General features: G+C 44.5%; 1 protein-coding gene across 2 annotated transcripts in view; it reads left to right on the plus strand.

The window, feature by feature from the left end:
• The window catches only part of cntnap2a (contactin associated protein 2a), a 315,711-nt gene that overhangs the window by 250,091 nt on the left and 48,120 nt on the right, over positions 1-17,500 (plus strand). For both annotated transcript variants that reach the window (XM_052483622.1, XM_052483624.1), the window contains exons 16-18: positions 4,660-4,816; positions 7,352-7,479; positions 14,891-15,061. In XM_052483622.1, the coding sequence (XP_052339582.1) occupies positions 4,660-4,816; positions 7,352-7,479; positions 14,891-15,061 (456 nt within the window). The remainder of the gene's footprint in view (positions 1-4,659; positions 4,817-7,351; positions 7,480-14,890; positions 15,062-17,500) is intronic.

Consider the following 17,500-nt stretch of genomic DNA (forward strand, 5'->3'; position numbering starts at 1 on the left):
GGGGAGGGGAGAGGGAGAGAGGAGAGAGAGAGAGGGAGAAAGCCAGAGGGGAAAACAGTATTTCTGTCACTAGATAACCCTGTGACTGACAGCTTCATTTCCCTGCCATAGAGATCAAGCCAAGCAATTAGATCCAAAATGGCGTCTGTCGGGTTCCTATCCCTGTCAGGAGGATCATGCACCTGCAGAGTGCTACTGCAGGTCATCAGAGCCGTAATGTTTGTATCCCTGTTGGAGTGGCAGGACAGTGGAACTTTAAAACCTCTTAGTGCACAGATCCCGCTGAAGGGATCAAAATCAACAACATCCGGTGAAGCTGGAGCGCGCCAAATTCAAATGACAAAATTGTAATATTAAACATTCATGAACATACAAGTACTCTACATCATTTAAAAGCTTAACTTCTTGTTAATCCAATCTTGTTGTCAGATTTCAAAAAGGCTTTACGGCGAAAGAAAACCATGTGATTATCTGTGGACAGCGCCCCGCATACACCAGCATTAAAAACATTTTCAAAACCAGCAGAGGCGTCACAAAAATCAGAAATAGCGATAAAATAAATGACTTACCTTTGAAGATCTTCCTCTGTTTGTAATCCCAAGGGTCCCAGCTACACAACTAAAGGTCGTTTTGTTCCATAAAGTCCTTCTTTATATCCCAAAAAAGTCAGTTTAGTTGGCGCGTTTGATTCAGTAATCCACCCGTTCCACTCGTTCAACATGCAGACAAAGGAATCTGAAAATGTACCAATAAACTTCGCCCAAACAAGTCAAACAACATTTCTAATCAATCCTCAGGTACCCTAATATGTAAATAAATGATCAAATTTAAGACGGAATGTAGTATGTTCAATACCGGAGATAAATAACGGGGTGCGCGCCCTCATCCACGTGCTCCACAAGACTACAGTCAAAATGAGAGCCACCTTGAAAAACTACAACTACTAATTCATTTTTCAAAAAACAAGCCTGAAACCCGTTCTAAAGACTGTTGACATCTAGTGGAAGCAATAGGAACTGCAATCTGTGAGTTATTTATTTGTATATCCCATATCCAAGCGTTGAAATGGACAGTGACCTCAACAAAAACAAATTCTGGATGGATTTTCCTTGGGTTTTCGCCTACCCTATCAGTTCTGTTATACTCACAGACATTATTTTAACAGTTTTAGAAACTTCAAAGTGTTTTCTATCCAATTATACCAATTATATGCATATCCTAATGTCTGGGCCTGAGTAACAGGCAGTTTACTTTGGGCACGTCATTTATCCAAACTTCCGAACACTACCCCCTAGCCCTAAGAGGTTGGTATCTGCACATGCTCTTCATATACCTGTCAGAGGCAGCAGACCCCAGCCATCAGAACACTAATGGCGTCTAGAGAAGATTGTTTCCAGCTCATTCAGACACTGTTGTTCTTAACCCCAATGACAGTGGGTGGCAACACACACACGTACACACACACACGTACACACACACACACACACCCATAAATACACACACACTGTAAAAATTCTCTCTCATCCTGCTCATGTCCCAGTGTATTTCCAGTAGGTAGGTAGCCCATGGGGCATGCTGCCTGTATTGATCTGATGTCCCTCGTATATTACTGCAAACACACAACTAGCTGGCCTTACACACACATTCACTCTCAATGTGTGTGTGTGTGTGTGTGTGTGTGTGTGTGTGTGTGTGTGTGTGTGTGTGTGTGTGTGTGTGTGTGTGTGTGTGTGTGTGTGTGTGTGTGTGTGTGTGTGTGTGTGTGTGTGTGTGTGTGTGTGTGTGTGTGTGTCTAGCAGACAGATACAGCTTTGTCACGCTAAGTACCGTAGTGGAGCTTCCCAAAGAGGAGCTACACCAGCAGCTGTTATCAATCCACGTCTCTCTTCCCTCTCTTCTTTTCTCCTTTTTTCTCTTACTTCTTCTCCTGTGAAGGATTGAAGTGTTTGCAGGGGGGTTTAGCTCTGTGACAAGAGGGAAGGGATGAACACAGCGAGAAAATAGAGGAGAGACAGGCTCTAAACTCTCGTTTTGAAGTTGAATTTGTTAAAAGGCACACTAGGGAGGAGAACAGAGTACTTCTTCACAACCACTCTCTATCTCTATCTCTCTCACACACACTCTCTCATTTTAAAGGGGGCAATCAGCAGTTGAAACAATAACAAAGTGCCATCCCTGACACTGTTTTGGTAAAAAGCTGAGGGATGAGCTGGAGAAATGTAACCACTCTAAAAGTCATAGATAGCGATGGATGCAAGTACCAAAAATTACAATTGTAACCATGTTTGAGGGTATACAGTGTTTGTTTACATTTTCCCTAGTATACATAGGACAAGCTTATATTTTAGTTTGATGGGGTAAGACAGTTGAACTAAGTGGAATTTATAAGACATATTCTTTAAGAATCAATGGGTAATACATATAGATTTATATTGCCCCGTTAATAGTCTAATAGGTGTATAATTTAGTTAGATGTTCTATTCTTTTTATCAAAGGCCTCTAATTATATTGCTCTCAAGAGAAAAAGTTGAAAAGATTGTTTCAAAAATGTTCATTACAAAAGACCTTTAAGGTGATTGACACAAAAGACCCACATTGACTTGAGCACCTGGAAGTGTATATGAGTGAGCATGTACGAATGCACACACACACACACACACACACACACACACACACACACACACACACACACACACACACACACACACACACACACACACAAGCACTCACACACACAAACATCCACACACACACAAGCACTCACACACACACACGCACACACACACACACACACACACACACACACACACACACACACACACACACACACACACACACAGAAGCACTCACACACACACACACACACACAAACATCTACACGCACTCACACACACACACACAAGCACTCACACACACACACAAACATCCACACACACACACACACACACACACACACACACACACACACACACACACACACACACACACACACACAGAAGCACTCACACACACACACACACACACAAACATCTACACGCACTCACACACACACACACACACACACACACACACACACACACACACACACACACACACACACACACACACACACACACACACAAACACTCACGCACACACACACAAGCACACACACACACACACACACAAACACTCACGCACACACAAGCACACACACACACACAAACACTCATGCACACACACACACACACACACACACAAACACTCACGCACACACAAGCACACACACACACACACACACAAACACTCACGCACACACACAAGCACTCACACACTCACATACACACACAATCTGCCACACGTACACCCAGTGTTTGATGAGATATTAGAAATGCAGGAATAAATTATTTAATTTCCAAAATGCTATATCCCCCCAAAAAGTCACATTTGTGTTTTTTTCCTCAGAAATGATTGCTTATGGGTACCTTCATGTGTGTGTAAAATATTACATGTTCTCATGTTTTTTATTCATAGATTTTAGATGTGTTTGAACACTTTGCAAAACGCTATATAGCCATTGTTTAGCTGGAATGGAATGTTTGTGTCCTGTATATTTGACTGTGATATGTTGTTGTCTCACCTAGCTATCTTAACATGAATGCACACACAGTCGCTCTTGATAATAGCACCTGCTAAATGTCTACAATGTCAAATGTAAATGTTTTACCTACAGATATTATATTACTGTATTTAGTTATTATTTGTAAAAAAATATATTAATGTCACAAGTGTATTATTTACACAGACGATATTTGTTTCTGGCCATTTTGAGCCTGTAATCGAACCCACAAATGCTGATACTCCAGATACTCAACTTGTCTAAAGAAGGCCAGTTGTATTGCTTCTTTAATCAGGACAACAGTTTTCAACTGTGCTAACATAATTGCAAAAGGGTTTTCTAATGATCAATTATAAATGATAAACTTGGATTAGCTAACACACACACACACAACGGGCCATTGGAACACAGGAGTGATGGTTGCCAACATTTCTGAAAATGGATATACTCTATAGCATTTTTGAATTAAACTCTGTGTGCCACTAAGGTGAGACAGAGAGATGTTGTGTGTTTCCGAGATTATCATTGCTTTTGCTTACTCATCTCCTCTCTATACTGTGTCTCGGATTATAATATTCATAGCATTTTATATTTGGGATTTTATCACAACAGAATAGAAGATCTATATCCGTATATTGTGCCCTTTATTAGAAATAAAGAGAATAGCAATCTTCTCCTATCTCATATAGTCTCATATTGTGTGTGTTATTGTGCTGCTCCCAGATATTATGCATATGTTTCTACTCTACAGAGCGAGGCATCTGAATAAAACAATATTACGGCTCTTATTACAGACCAGTGACCCCCCCACCTCATAGACGCACACACATTTAAAGAGACATGAACCAGTCAGCAGACTGGCATTGGGACTGGTTTAGAATCTTTAAAAGTGTGTGTGTGTGTGTGTGTGTGTGTGTGTGTGTGTGTGTGTGTGTGTGTGTGTGTGTGTGTGTGTGTGTGTGTGTGTGTGTGTGTGTGTGTGTGTGTGTGTGTGTGTGTGTGTGTGTGTGTGTGTGTATGTCTTATACTAATATCTCCTGTGTGTGTCTGTGTCTCTCTAGATGGGACCCCCTACACATGGTGGGTGGGTAGGAGCAGTGAGAAACATTTCTACTGGGGAGGATCAGGGCCAGGGATACAGAAGTGTTCCTGTGGTATTGACAGGAACTGCACTGACCCCAAATATGACTGTAACTGTGACGCTGACCACAAACAATGGTGAGTACAGGGGTTGCCGTGGAATGGGGGTACTGTGTGAGTACAGGGGTTGCCGTGGAATGGGGGTACTGTGTGAGTACAGGGGTTGCCGTGGAATAGGGGTACTGTGTGTGTGTGTTTATTTTTATTTAACCATCCAGGGCAGTCTCATTGAGATAAAATCTATTTTTCAAGAGAGACCTGGTCCAACCAAGACAGCAGCGGAGGGGACAATGTTTTGAGACAAATATCAGACATTCTGTGTGTGTGTGTGTCAAGTCACGTTATCGTAACTTGACTTTAACATTCATCTGAAGACTGTTATTTATCAAATTAACTAACTATGTTTAATTGTTGCCCGATTAAATAAATCATGTAACAATTAACTCATTAGGATCTGGGGCACCACGAGAGAGGTTCTTTAAAGAGCTACCATCTCCCTAATTAAACTCTAAAAGGTCTTTACCTATCACATCTATAAACAGTCAACTTCTTAATCATAACCTCGTATCATATCATCATTCTGAACAGTCGTAACCTCCTTGCGTCTGCAAAAACCAGAGCCTTACTTATGATTCAGTGCTAAACAAATTGGTTTAATTATTTATTTACTAGCTAATTACATGAGAACACAGAATAAACATACATACTCTGCACCGGTTATTGACTGAAGACTTAATACACTGAAAACAGATCCCTAGCGGAATGACAACAACATGGCTGCTTGTTAAAGAAAATATGGAGAGGGAGAGAGAGAGGGACAGAAACACTTAACATTGGGACATTCAGAAACTACTTTCACCTACAGTAACCATATACTTTGCACACAAAGAAATCATGTATGTTCTTACGTGAAATGCCTGGGTTCGCCGGGGATCTCTCGATGAACAGGGCAGCCTTGGAAAAAGGGGTTGGGCCTTTTCACAGCACGCTTGTAAGGCTCTGATTGTCCGAAATTTTTCTTGAAGATGCTTCTTTGAAGATAAGATAGCCAGATGGTTCCCAAGTGGGTTGATGGTCCTACTTAAATTTGCTTTCAAAAATACTTGACTTATTACAGCTAATCAGCCATTCCAGTGATTGTCTGAGAGGTGAGTTTAATTTCTTCACCTCGTGTTAAGATTGAAAGTTCAAACCATTTTAAACGTGTAGCTGCCGCTTCAAGCATTTCTGGTCCAATGTGTTTTTTCTTAACCCATCATTTATACGTTTTGGTGGAAAGGGGCAGTTCCGGCAGGCTGGCACGCTCCTTGACCTCACTCCGGGCGGTAACTACTCACTGTGCAAAGTTTATGGCTTCTCAAATCACATCCCTCTCTTAACAAAAACACTTTCATATTTTATTCATATTACATGCCCAACGCATAGTATGGACACTTCATATACTGTATGTAGTGGGTATACTTTCCAAGTTACAATATTTCCTTTATAACATTTTTAATGACATCACAAAATAACCAACATGAGGACGTTAGTGTTCAAAAGATCGCCTCTGACCATTCCCTACGTTCAATGTTAGAAATATTGTTCCAGTAGTTGCTTTTGAACATGTTGGAGTTTCAGCCAGAAAAAGGTCTATTGAGCCAAAGCACATTCCTTTAGTGAATTTGGAGAGTGCAGGCCTGGATCTCCTCTCTATTTACAACAGGATGTGAGTTGTTAATCCCCACTAGTTATTTCCTTCCACCTCTACGGGTGAGAGGGGGTCTGATTGAAGTTATTCATTGCAAACCTGATCTGACCTATTTGGATTCTCGTGGACAGTCATGACAACCAGAAGTCCCCACAAGACTGTGTGTGTGTGTGTGTGTGATATAAATATTACACATAGAAACAACAAGGTTAGTGTATAAAAGTCTCTGTGTTGAAGCAGTGAGCGATGTCCCCCCCCTCCTCCAATAATAACAAAACATTGTGTTTCTGAACCCTTTAAAACACCTGATGGATGTTCTCATTAGAATAATGTATGGCTGCTAGTTACTCTTTCTCTTTCTCCTTCTGTCCTTTTCTGAATTACCCTCTCCTTCTCTCTTCTCTTCTTCTGTCTCTCTTCCTCCCCCTCCCTCTCCTACTCTCCCCATTCGCTTCACAACACCCTCTCTCTCTCTTTCTTTCTCTTTCTCCTTCTCTTGTTACGATAACTGATGAGTGTTATTCTCTCTCTTCCTCTTTCCATTAATATTGTGTGTATTAATGTTTTTTTCTCCGGTTGAGTGAGTATGTGATCTATAGTACACACATCTCCATTTCCCCTCATTACACATAGAGTTGGCATGACACACACACACTTGGCTCCCATCGTGTCCTCCATATATTAGTTCTCATAAAAGGCAGAGAACAACAAGGAGATAATAAGGACAAATACAGGCTGCTTCAGAACAAAGACCATTTATTTAAAACGTTAACGCTTTACAAGTTTACCCTCTCTCTCTCTCTCTCTCTCCCTTTTCTTCATTCCATAACATTTGTTATATTTCTGCAAGATTAATATTATCGAAAAATACTATCTCCTCCTTTTCCTCTCTTCCTTCATCTGTTCTTTCTTCTCCTCCCCAGGAGAGAGGACAGTGGTCTGTTGGTGTATAAGGACCATTTGCCAGTCAGTCAGGTTGCCGTGGGTGACACCAACAGGCTGGGTTCAGAGGCAAAGCTCACAGTCGGGCCGCTCCGTTGTCAAGGAGACCGTGAGTTCCGCCCATGAAGCTGTTATTTGTCTTTTTCAGTCACTTTGGTGCAATTTTCAAAAGTATGTGGTACATTTTCAAAATGCTTAGTACAAAACTCAAAACAGATCATCAAAAAAGGCAGTTGTTTCAAAACTCTAAGCATATTTTCAAATTATTAAGTATACCACACTAAATCATAGTCCATTTTTCAACAAACTTTTTCAGTGTTTCATCTAGAAATACTAGTTTCACATTGCAATACTGTATACAGTGCTTTTGGAAAGTATTCAGACCCCTTGACTTTTTCCACATTTTGTTACGTTACAGTCTTATTTTAAAAAGTAATAAATAAATAATTTCCTCATCAATCTACACACAATACTCCATAATGGCAGATTGGTGGAGTGATGCAGAGATTATTGTCCTTCTGGAATGTTTCCCATCTCCAAAGAGGAACTTTTTGTAAACACCAAGACTCTTCCAAGAGCTGGCTGCCCGGCCAAACTTATCAATCGAGGGTGACCAAGAACCCGATGGTAACTCTGACAGAGCTCCAAACTTCTTCCATTTAAGAATTATGGCGGCCACTGTGTTCTTGGGGACATTCAACGCTACAGAAATCCTGTCTTGGAGCTCTCTACGGACAATTCCTTCGACCTCATGGCTTGGTTTTTGCTATGACATGCAATGTCAACTGTGGGACCTTATATAGACGTGTGTGCCTTTCCAAATCATGTCCAGTCAATTGAATTTACCACAGGTGGATTCCATTCAAGGATGATCCATTGATCAAGGATGATCAATGGAAACAGGATGCACCTGAGCTTAATTTCATGTCTCATAGCAAAGGGTCTGAATACTTATGAAAATAAGGTATTTCTTAGATTGCTGAGGAAAATATTTTATTTAATCAATTTTAGAGTAAGGCTGTAATGTAACAACATTTGAAAAAAGTCAAGGTGTCTGAATACTTTCCAGAAGCACTGTGTGCGTGGGTGTGTGGGTGCGTGGGTGTAAGGGTGGGTGTGTACGCGCTCATACACACCCGCGCCCACATACTCAATTCAACTTGTGTCTTTTGTGTCAATCACCTTAAGGGTCTTTTGTCAACTTTTGAACTTTTTTCCTACAGAGTAATACAATTAGAGGCCTTTCATAAAAGGAATAGAAAATCAAACTCAATTATGCACACTTAAAAGGAGAGAGGAACAGAAGAATGAAGGAAAGGAAGGATAAATCGTTTCTGACCCTTTCGAACTATATCATTACCATGTCCACATGTTGTAGGGACAAAGGATCCGACCCTCAGTCATAGCTGGAAGAGTTTGTGTGTGGGTGTGTGCAGGACCCAGCCCTCTCATTAGGCAGGATTATGGGTCTCCTTATGGCGGGAGATCGACGAGGGCGGCATTTTCTGAGCTAAACAGACCAAGGCGGTACCTCCAACAGCACATAATACCTCACATAATTAATTCTGGCCAAAAACAATGACAATTTCTCTCAAACAGTGGCATATGGGCTTTTTAGGTGAGTGCTGATGCCGCCCTATGATAAGCAGTGCCCACTTTGTCAATGGCAGGGACTCAAAATAATGATCTTGTCCGTTCCCAGCGTGCCTCTCCAGGGTGCTGTTGGAGAGACACATCTCTGCAGCGCTCCACCAATGTTACGTCAAAAAAAGAATCTAACATAAATCATGTAGCAGATCTAGGATATGGTAGAAAGAGTATGTGGCCTTTTCTGTAGGCTACAGACTGGAGATAAAATGGATGACAATGTCATGTGACAGATATTTTTTACATCATGTAGGTTTCTCCGATGAAATATCCTAACCCAAATGGCGCCCATTCAAGTAAAAATGCACAGACCGATGCTGACGCTAATTGGACATCTAGTTTGGTTCAGATTTTGTCAGGTCTGGACCAGCCTTGATTTGGCACAAACATAGACGTCTATAAATGACCTATTTTAAACTTTCCTTCAGAACCGAAAATGTACCTGATTTCAAAGCCCGGAAAATATGTATTTTTGTCTTTGATTCAGAACCAATAATGAACGTAACTTCAACATCTGGAAAAATATGAATTTTATACGTCTTACAATGTCATTTTGCTTACTTGGACTGTTCTTGTAGGAGCTTGTCTCGCGTAGGGTCGGCTGAACAGCCAGGACAGGCCCTGTGTGTGTGTGTGTGTGTGTGTGTGTGTGTGTGTGTGTGTGTGTGTGTGTGTGTGTGTGTGTGTGTGTGTGTGTGTGTGTGTGTGTGTGTGTGTGTGTGTGTGTGTGTGTGTGTGTGTGTGTGTGTGTGTGTGTGTGTGTGTGTGTGTGAGTCTCTTGCATCGGGTCCCAAGTTAACCCTTTTCTGTAGCCATGTCTGCCTCTGGGTAATCGTAATTAAATAGCAAAGACTTCAAATAATAAAACGGGCCCAGTAGGTGGCAAGTGTGCGTGTGTGTGTGTGTTTGCGCGTACTTATGCTTGTGCGCGCGGCTTCTGGGGCAGTGCGATAAGCCCTCCTCTGTAAAAAGCACTGGACTCCTCCTCTTGCCAAGCATCACATCCCGTCCCAGAGCAGAGAGGCTTAAAGAGAGCGGGGGAAACAGAGAGGGATAGAGGGAAAGAGAGAAAGAGATTAAAAAAGAGGGGGAGAGAGACAGAGAAGGGGTGAGGGAGGGGCAGATGTAATGTTATTCAGGGCATGGCTGGAAGTGACAGATTTATCTGCCATCCCACACACACACATAGACACACACACAAACACACACACCTACAAATAACCACACAGTCTCGTAAGTGTCTCTGTGTGAATGAAGTCTTTAGATTGAAGTTTCACACAGATCTCACTGAACAGATAACGACATACAATACTTGCTACATCCCTCTTTCTCTCTCTCTCTTTCTTTCTCTCTATCTCTCTCACACTACCTCTCTTTGTCATCTTCCCCCTCCTCCTGACAGAAAGATGTAGAGAGAGAGAAAGAGAGGGAAAGAAAGAGAAAGAGGGAGGGAGAAAGAAAGACAAAGACAATGCAAAGCTGAATTCCATGCCATGAGCTTTTGTTCCTCCCAAGGTCATCTGACATTTTATTTTTCTCCTCTCCTTTTCCCGTTTCCCCTCCTTTTCCCCTGTTTCCCCTCCTTCTCCCCTGTTTCCCCTTCTTTTTCCCCTGTTTCCCCTCCTTCTCCCCTGTTTCCCCTCCTTTTCCCCTGTTTCCCCTCCTTCTCCCCTGTTTCCCCTTCTTTTCCCCCTGTTTCCCCTCCTTCTCCCCTGTTTCCCCTCCTTCTCCCCTGTTTCCCCTTCTTTTCCCCTGTGTTTCCCCTCCTTTTTCCCGTGTTTCCCCTCCTTCTCCCCTGTTTCCCCTCCTTTTTCCCCTGTTTCCCCTCCTTCTCCCCTGTTTCCCCTTCTTTTCCCCTGTTTCCCATCTTTCTCTCCTGTCTCCCCTCCTTCCCCCCTGTTTCCCCTTGTTTTTACCCTGTTTCCCCTCCTTCTCCCCTGTTTTTCCCCTTTTTCTCCTGTTTCCCCTCCTTCTCCCCTTTTTCCTTTTCTTTACCCTGTTTCCCCTCCTTATCCCCTGTTTCCCCTTCTTTTCCCCTGTTTCACCTCCTTCTCCCCTGTTTCCCCTCCTTCTTCCCTGTTTCCCCTCCTTTTCCCCGTGTGTTTCCTCTTATTTTCCCTGTTTCCCCTCCTTCTCCCCTGTTTCCCCTTCTTCCCCCTGTTTCCCCTTCTTTTCCCCTGTTTCCCCTCCTTCTCCCCTGTTTCCCCTTCTTTTCCCCTGTGTTTCCCCTCCTTCTCTCCTGTTTCCCCTCCTTCTTCCCTGTTTCCCCTTCTTTTCCCCTGTTTCCCCTCCTTCTTCCCTGTTTCCCCTCCTTTCACTGTTTCCCCTTTTTTCCCCTGTTTCCCCTCCTTTTCCCCTGTTTCCCCTCCTTCATCCCCTGTTTCCCCTTCTTTTCCCCTGTGTGTCCCCTCCTTTTCCCCTGTTTCCCCTCCTTTTCCCCTGTTTCCCCTCCTTCTCCCCTGTTTCCCCTTCTTTTCCCCTGTGTGTCCCCTCCTTTTCCCCTGTTTCCCCTCCTTCTCCCCTGTTTCCAATTCTTTCTCCTGTTTCCCTCCTTTTCCCTGTTTCCCCTCCTTCTCCCCTGTTTCCCTTCTTTTCCCCTGTGTGTCCCCTCCTTTTCCCCTGTTTCCCCTTCTTTCTCCTGTTTCCCCTCCTTTTCCCCTGTGTTTCCCCTCCTTCTCCCCTGTTTCCCCTCCTTCTCCCCTGTTTCCCCTTCTTTTCCCCTGTGTGTCCCCTCCTTTTCCCCTGTTTCCCCTCCTTTTCCCCTGTTTCCCCTCCTTCTCTCCTGTTTCCCCTCCTTTCCCCCTGTTTCCCCTCCTTTTCCCCTGTTTCCCCTCCTTCTCCCCTGTTTCCCCTCCTTTTCCCCTGTGTTTCCCCTTCTTTTCCCTATGTTTCCTCTTCTTTTCCCCTGTGTTTCCCCTTCTTTTCCCCTGTGTTTCCCCTCCTTTTCCCCTGTTTCCCCTTATTTTCCCCTGTTTCCCCTCCTTTTCCTGTTTCCCCTCCTTCTCCCCTGTTTCCCCTCCTTCTACCCTGTTTCCCCTCCTTCTACCCTGTTTCCCCTTCTTTTCCCCTGTGTTTCCCCTTCTTTTCCCCTGTGTTTCCCCTCCTTTTCCCCTGTTTCCCCTCCTTCCCTCCTGTTTCCCCTCCTTTCCCCCTGTTTCCCCTCCTTTTCCCCTGTTTCCCCTCCTTCTCTCCTGTTTCCCCTCCTTTTCCCCTGTGTTTCCCCTTCTTTTCCCTATGTTTCCTCTTCTTTTCCCCTGTGTTTCCCCTTCTTTTCCCCTGTGTTTCCCCTCCTTTTCCCCTGTTTCCCCTTCTTTTCCCCTGTTTCCCCTCCTTTTCCTGTTTCCCCTCCTTCTCCCCTGTTTCCCCTCCTTCTACCCTGTTTCCCCTTCTTCCCCTGTTTCCCCTTCTTTTCCCCTGTTTCCCCTTCTTTTTCACCTGTTTCCCCTCCTTCTTCCTGTTTCCCCTCCTTCTCCCCTGTTTCCCCTCCTTTTCCCCTGTGTTTCCCCTTCTTTTCCCTGTGTTTCCTCTTCTTTTCCCCTGTGTTTCCCCTCCTTTTCTCCTGTTTCCCCTCCTTCGCCCCTGTTTCCCCTTCATTTGACCTGTTTCCCCTCCTTTTCTCTGTTTCCCCTTCTTTTCCCCTGTTTCCCCTCCTTTTTCCTGTTTCCCCTCCTTCTCCCCTGTTTCCCCTCCCTTTTCCCTGTTTCCCCTCCCTTTTCCCTGTTTCCCCTCCCTTTTCCCTGTTTCCCCTCCCTTTTCCCTGTTTCCCCTCCTTTTTCCCTGTTTCCCCTCCTTTTCCCCTGTTTCCCCTTCTTTTCCCCTGTTTCCCCTCCTTTTCCTGTTTCCCCTCCTTCTCCCCTGTTTCCCCTCCTTCTACCCTGTTTCCCCTTCTTTTCCCCTGTTTCCCCTTCTTTTCCCCTGTTTCCCCTTCTTTTTCACCTGTTTCCCCTCCTTCTTCCTGTTTCCCCTCCTTCTCCCCTGTTTCCCCTCCTTTTCCCCTGTGTTTCCCCTTCTTTTCCCTGTGTTTCCTCTTCTTTTCCCCTGTGTTTCCCCTTCTTTTCCCCTGTTTCCCCTCCTTCTTCCCTGTTTCCCCTCCTTTCACTGTTTCCCCTTTTTTCCCCTGTTTCCCCTCCTTTTCCCCTGTTTCCCCTCCTTCATCCCCTGTTTCCCCTTCTTTTCCCCTGTGTGTCCCCTCCTTTTCCCCTGTTTCCCCTCCTTTTCCCCTGTTTCCCCTCCTTCTCCCCTGTTTCCCCTTCTTTTCCCCTGTGTGTCCCCTCCTTTTCCCCTGTTTCCCCTCCTTCTCCCCTGTTTCCAATTCTTTCTCCTGTTTCCCCTCCTTTTCCCCTGTTTCCCCTCCTTCTCCCCTGTTTCCCCTTCTTTTCCCCTGTGTGTCCCCTCCTTTTCCCCTGTTTCCCCTTCTTTCTCCTGTTTCCCCTCCTTTTCCCCTGTTTCCCCTCCTTCTCCCCTGTTTCCCCTTCTTTTCCCCTGTGTTTCCCCTCCTTCTCCCCTGTTTCCCCTCCTTTCCCCTGTTTCCCCTTCTTTTCCCCTGTGTTTCCCCTTCTTTTCCCCTGTGTTTCCCCTCCTTTTCCCCTCCTTCTCTCCTGTTTCCCCTCCTTTCCCCCTGTTTCCCCTCCTTTTCCCCTGTTTCCCCTCCTTCTCCCCTGTTTCCCCTCCTTTTCCCCTGTGTTTCCCCTTCTTTTCCCTATGTTTCCTCTTCTTTTCCCCTGTGTTTCCCCTTCTTTTCCCCTGTGTTTCCCCTCCTTTTCCCCTGTTTCCCCTTATTTTCCCCTGTTTCCCCTCCTTTTCCTGTTTCCCCTCCTTCTCCCCTGTTTCCCCTCCTTCTACCCTGTTTCCCCTCCTTCTACCCTGTTTCCCCTTCTTTTCCCCTGTGTTTCCCCTTCTTTTCCCCTGTGTTTCCCCTCCTTTTCCCCTGTTTCCCCTCCTTCCCTCCTGTTTCCCCTCCTTTCCCCTGTTTCCCCTCCTTTTCCCCTGTTTCCCCTCCTTCTCTCCTGTTTCCCCTCCTTTTCCCCTGTGTTTCCCCTTCTTTTCCCTATGTTTCCTCTTCTTTTCCCCTGTGTTTCCCCTTCTTTTCCCCTGTGTTTCCCCTCCTTTTCCCCTGTTTCCCCTTCTTTTCCCCTGTTTCCCCTCCTTTTCCTGTTTCCCCTCCTTCTCCCCTGTTTCCCCTCCTTCTACCCTGTTTCCCCTTCTTCCCCTGTTTCCCCTTCTTTTCCCCTGTTTCCCCTTCTTTTTCACCTGTTTCCCCTCCTTCTTCCTGTTTCCCCTCCTTTTCCCCTGTGTTTCCCCTTCTTTTCCCTGTGTTTCCTCTTCTTTTCCCCTGTGTTTCCCCTCCTTTTCTCCTGTTTCCCCTCCTTCGCCCCTGTTTCCCCTTCATTTGACCTGTTTCCCCTCCTTTTCTCTGTTTCCCCTTCTTTTCCCCTGTTTCCCCTCCTTTTTCCTGTTTCCCCTCCTTCTCCCCTGTTTCCCCTCCTTTTTCCCTGTTTCCCCTCCCTTTTCCCTGTTTCCCCTCCCTTTTCCCTGTTTCCCCTCCCTTTTCCCTGTTTCCCCTCCTTTTTCCCTGTTTCCCCTCCTTTTCCCCTGTTTCCCCTCCTTTTTCCCTGTTTCCCCTCCTTGTTCCTGTTTCCCCTCCTTCTCCCCTGTTTCCCCTCCTTTTTCCCTGTTTCCCCTCCTTGTTCCTGTTTCCCCTCCTTCTCCCCTGTTTCCCCTCCTTTTCCCTGTTTCCCCTCCTTTTTCCCCTGTTTCCCCTCCTTTTCCCCTGTTTCCCCTCCTTTTCCCCTGTTTCCCCTCCTTTTTCCCTGTTTCCCCTCCTTTTCCCCTGTTTCCCCTCCTTTTTCCCTGTTTCCCCTCCTTTTTCCCAGGTAACTACTGGAACGCAGCATCATTCACCACGCCCTCCTCCTACTTGCATTTCTCCACTTTCCAGGGAGAGACCAGCGCTGATATCTCCTTCTACTTCAAGACCAGCGCTCCCTACGGGGTGTTCCTAGAAAACCTCGGCAACACAGACTTCATACGCCTCGAACTGAAATGTAAGTGCCTGTACCTCGTTCCTCTCATTTAGCACATTCTTTAGTTCTGTGGCTTCTCCTTTCATTGGCCTCTCTGGCTTGTTCTCTCTCTCTTTCATCTTTTTCAATTACTCCCCTTTTCCCCCTCTTCAACCCTACTTTCTTTATTGCACTGTATTAGAACACTGTATTAGAACACTATTAGAACACTGTATTAGAACACTATTAGAACACTGTATTAGATCACTGTATTAGAACACTGTATTAGAACACTATTAGAACACTGTATTAGAACACTATTAGAACACTGTATTAGAACACTGTATTAGAACACTGTATTAGAACACTGTATTAGAACAGTGATGAAAAACTCTGACATTTCTGTTCAGACTTTAAAACTTTTCCCTGACTGCTTCCCTCTCAGTTCTCAAATCAAGTCAAATCACACCTTATTTGTCACATGTGCCCGAATACAGCAAGTTCTTTTGAAATGCTTACTTACAAGCCCTTAACCAACAGTGCATTTCAAGAAGAGTTAAGAAAATATTTACCAAATAAACTAAAGTAAAAATGAATAAAAAGTAACACAGTAACATAACAATAACGAGGCTATATACAGGGGGTACCGATACTGTTTCGCTCTATATGGCTCTAAAGCCATGATTGACATGCCATGTGCTTTATGTGACTATACTTGAATGCCTGAAATGAAATGTCTAATTGGGCATTCAATCATATTCAGATTGAGAATGTTAAATTCAAGGGAATCAAATTTAGCCACGGTTCTTTTATGATGAGATGGCTATTTAACCATACTGCCCTACATAGGCAAAACACAGTCATTTATTTGGCTGAATTATCTGTATTTTTCTGTTTAGACAGACAGCAATTTCTGATACTCCATTGTATATTTTGATCAACTCGTTTGTTTTTGGGTCAGGAAAGTAAATACCACATTAATCAGATAATATACCTGGCCATTAAAACAAATGTTTTTTTTTACCAAATTCATAGTTCCTGCATTTTGCCATTGTCGGGCAGCATAGTGGCTGTCAATTTGATGATGGATGACAAATTACATTTCTGCAGATTTCAAAGAGCTTTAGGTTTAATGGGGGTAATTCACCTCATCCACTCACAATTTTGTGGCAGAGTGTTTAGTAGTGATGTATAACATCCACCTTGGGGGGAAAATGTCAGACATCTTGGCTTACTACTAATATATAACACCTACTCAGGACACACCCACGCCTCCTCCAGCTGCCATCTCTCTCTCTCCCTTTGTCATTAATTCCCTCTCTTTCTCCCTCTATCTATCTATCTATCTATCTATCTATCTATCTATCTATCTATCTATCTATCTATCTATCTATCTATCTATCTATCTATCTATCTTTCCCTGCATCTCTCTCTCTGCATCTCTCTCTCTGCATCTCTCTCTCTGCATCTCTCTCTCTCTCTCTCTCTCTCTCTCTCTCTCTCTCTCTCTCTCTCTCTCTCTCTCTCTCTCTCTCTCTCTCTCTCTCTCTCTCTCTCTCTCTCTCTCTCTCTCTCTCTCTCTCTCTCTCTCCTCTCTCTCTCTCTCTCTGCTCTCTCTCTCTCCCTCTATCCCTCTCTGCATCTCTCTCTCTCCCTCTATCCCTCTATCCCTCTCTGCATCTCTCTCTCTCTCTCCCTCTATCCCTCTCTGCATCTCTCTCTCTCTCCCTCTCCCTCTATCCCTCTCTGCATCTCTCTCACTCTCTCTTCCTCTCTTTTTCTCCCTCTCTTTCTCCCCCTCTCTCTCTCTCTCTCTCTCTCTGCATCTCTCTATCCCTCTCTGCATCTCTCTCTCCCTCTCTCTCCCTCTCTTTCTCTGTATCTCTCTCCCTCTCTCTCTCACCATCTTTCTCTCTGAGAAGAGGTTGTTGAATATTCATGTGTGAGTCGTGAATGAGCTTTAATTTAGTTGGAGGAGAAATAATTTATTTCTCTCGTCGTTCTGCCGCTCTCATCTTTCAAAACACTCTCTCAAGGGTGAGGTGGTGTGTGTCTGTGTCCTTTTTTCTTTTGTTAACAGAAGTAGAGAGGCGGAGGATGGGATGGAGGGAGCGATGGAGAGAAAGAAGAGGGAGATTAGTTGGAGTTTCACCAAGTCGTGCTCAGGCCTTCATTACAATAGATTAGTTAGTCTGTTTTCACACTGGGGCTTTAGGCTCTGTGTTTGGCTGTTTTACTCAGCTAACAGAGGCTAAACTGTCCCTCTGTTGTTTCTGGAGGGAGAGAAAAGGGAGGATGGAGTAGGAATGGGTGGAAATAAAGGAGAGCAATAAAAGGGATGATGATCAGTGTGTGATTGATAGGGTGGCCAGGTGAGAGGGCAGAAGGAAGAGTGACTCACACATAGCCTTTAGCCAGTAACATCTGGACTGAACAGGTGGCTAGTGGCAGACTTATACACACACATCTCTACAGAGACCT

Source organism: Oncorhynchus keta, chromosome 28, assembly GCF_023373465.1.
Source record: "Oncorhynchus keta strain PuntledgeMale-10-30-2019 chromosome 28, Oket_V2, whole genome shotgun sequence".
Lineage (NCBI taxonomy): Eukaryota > Metazoa > Chordata > Actinopteri > Salmoniformes > Salmonidae > Oncorhynchus > Oncorhynchus keta.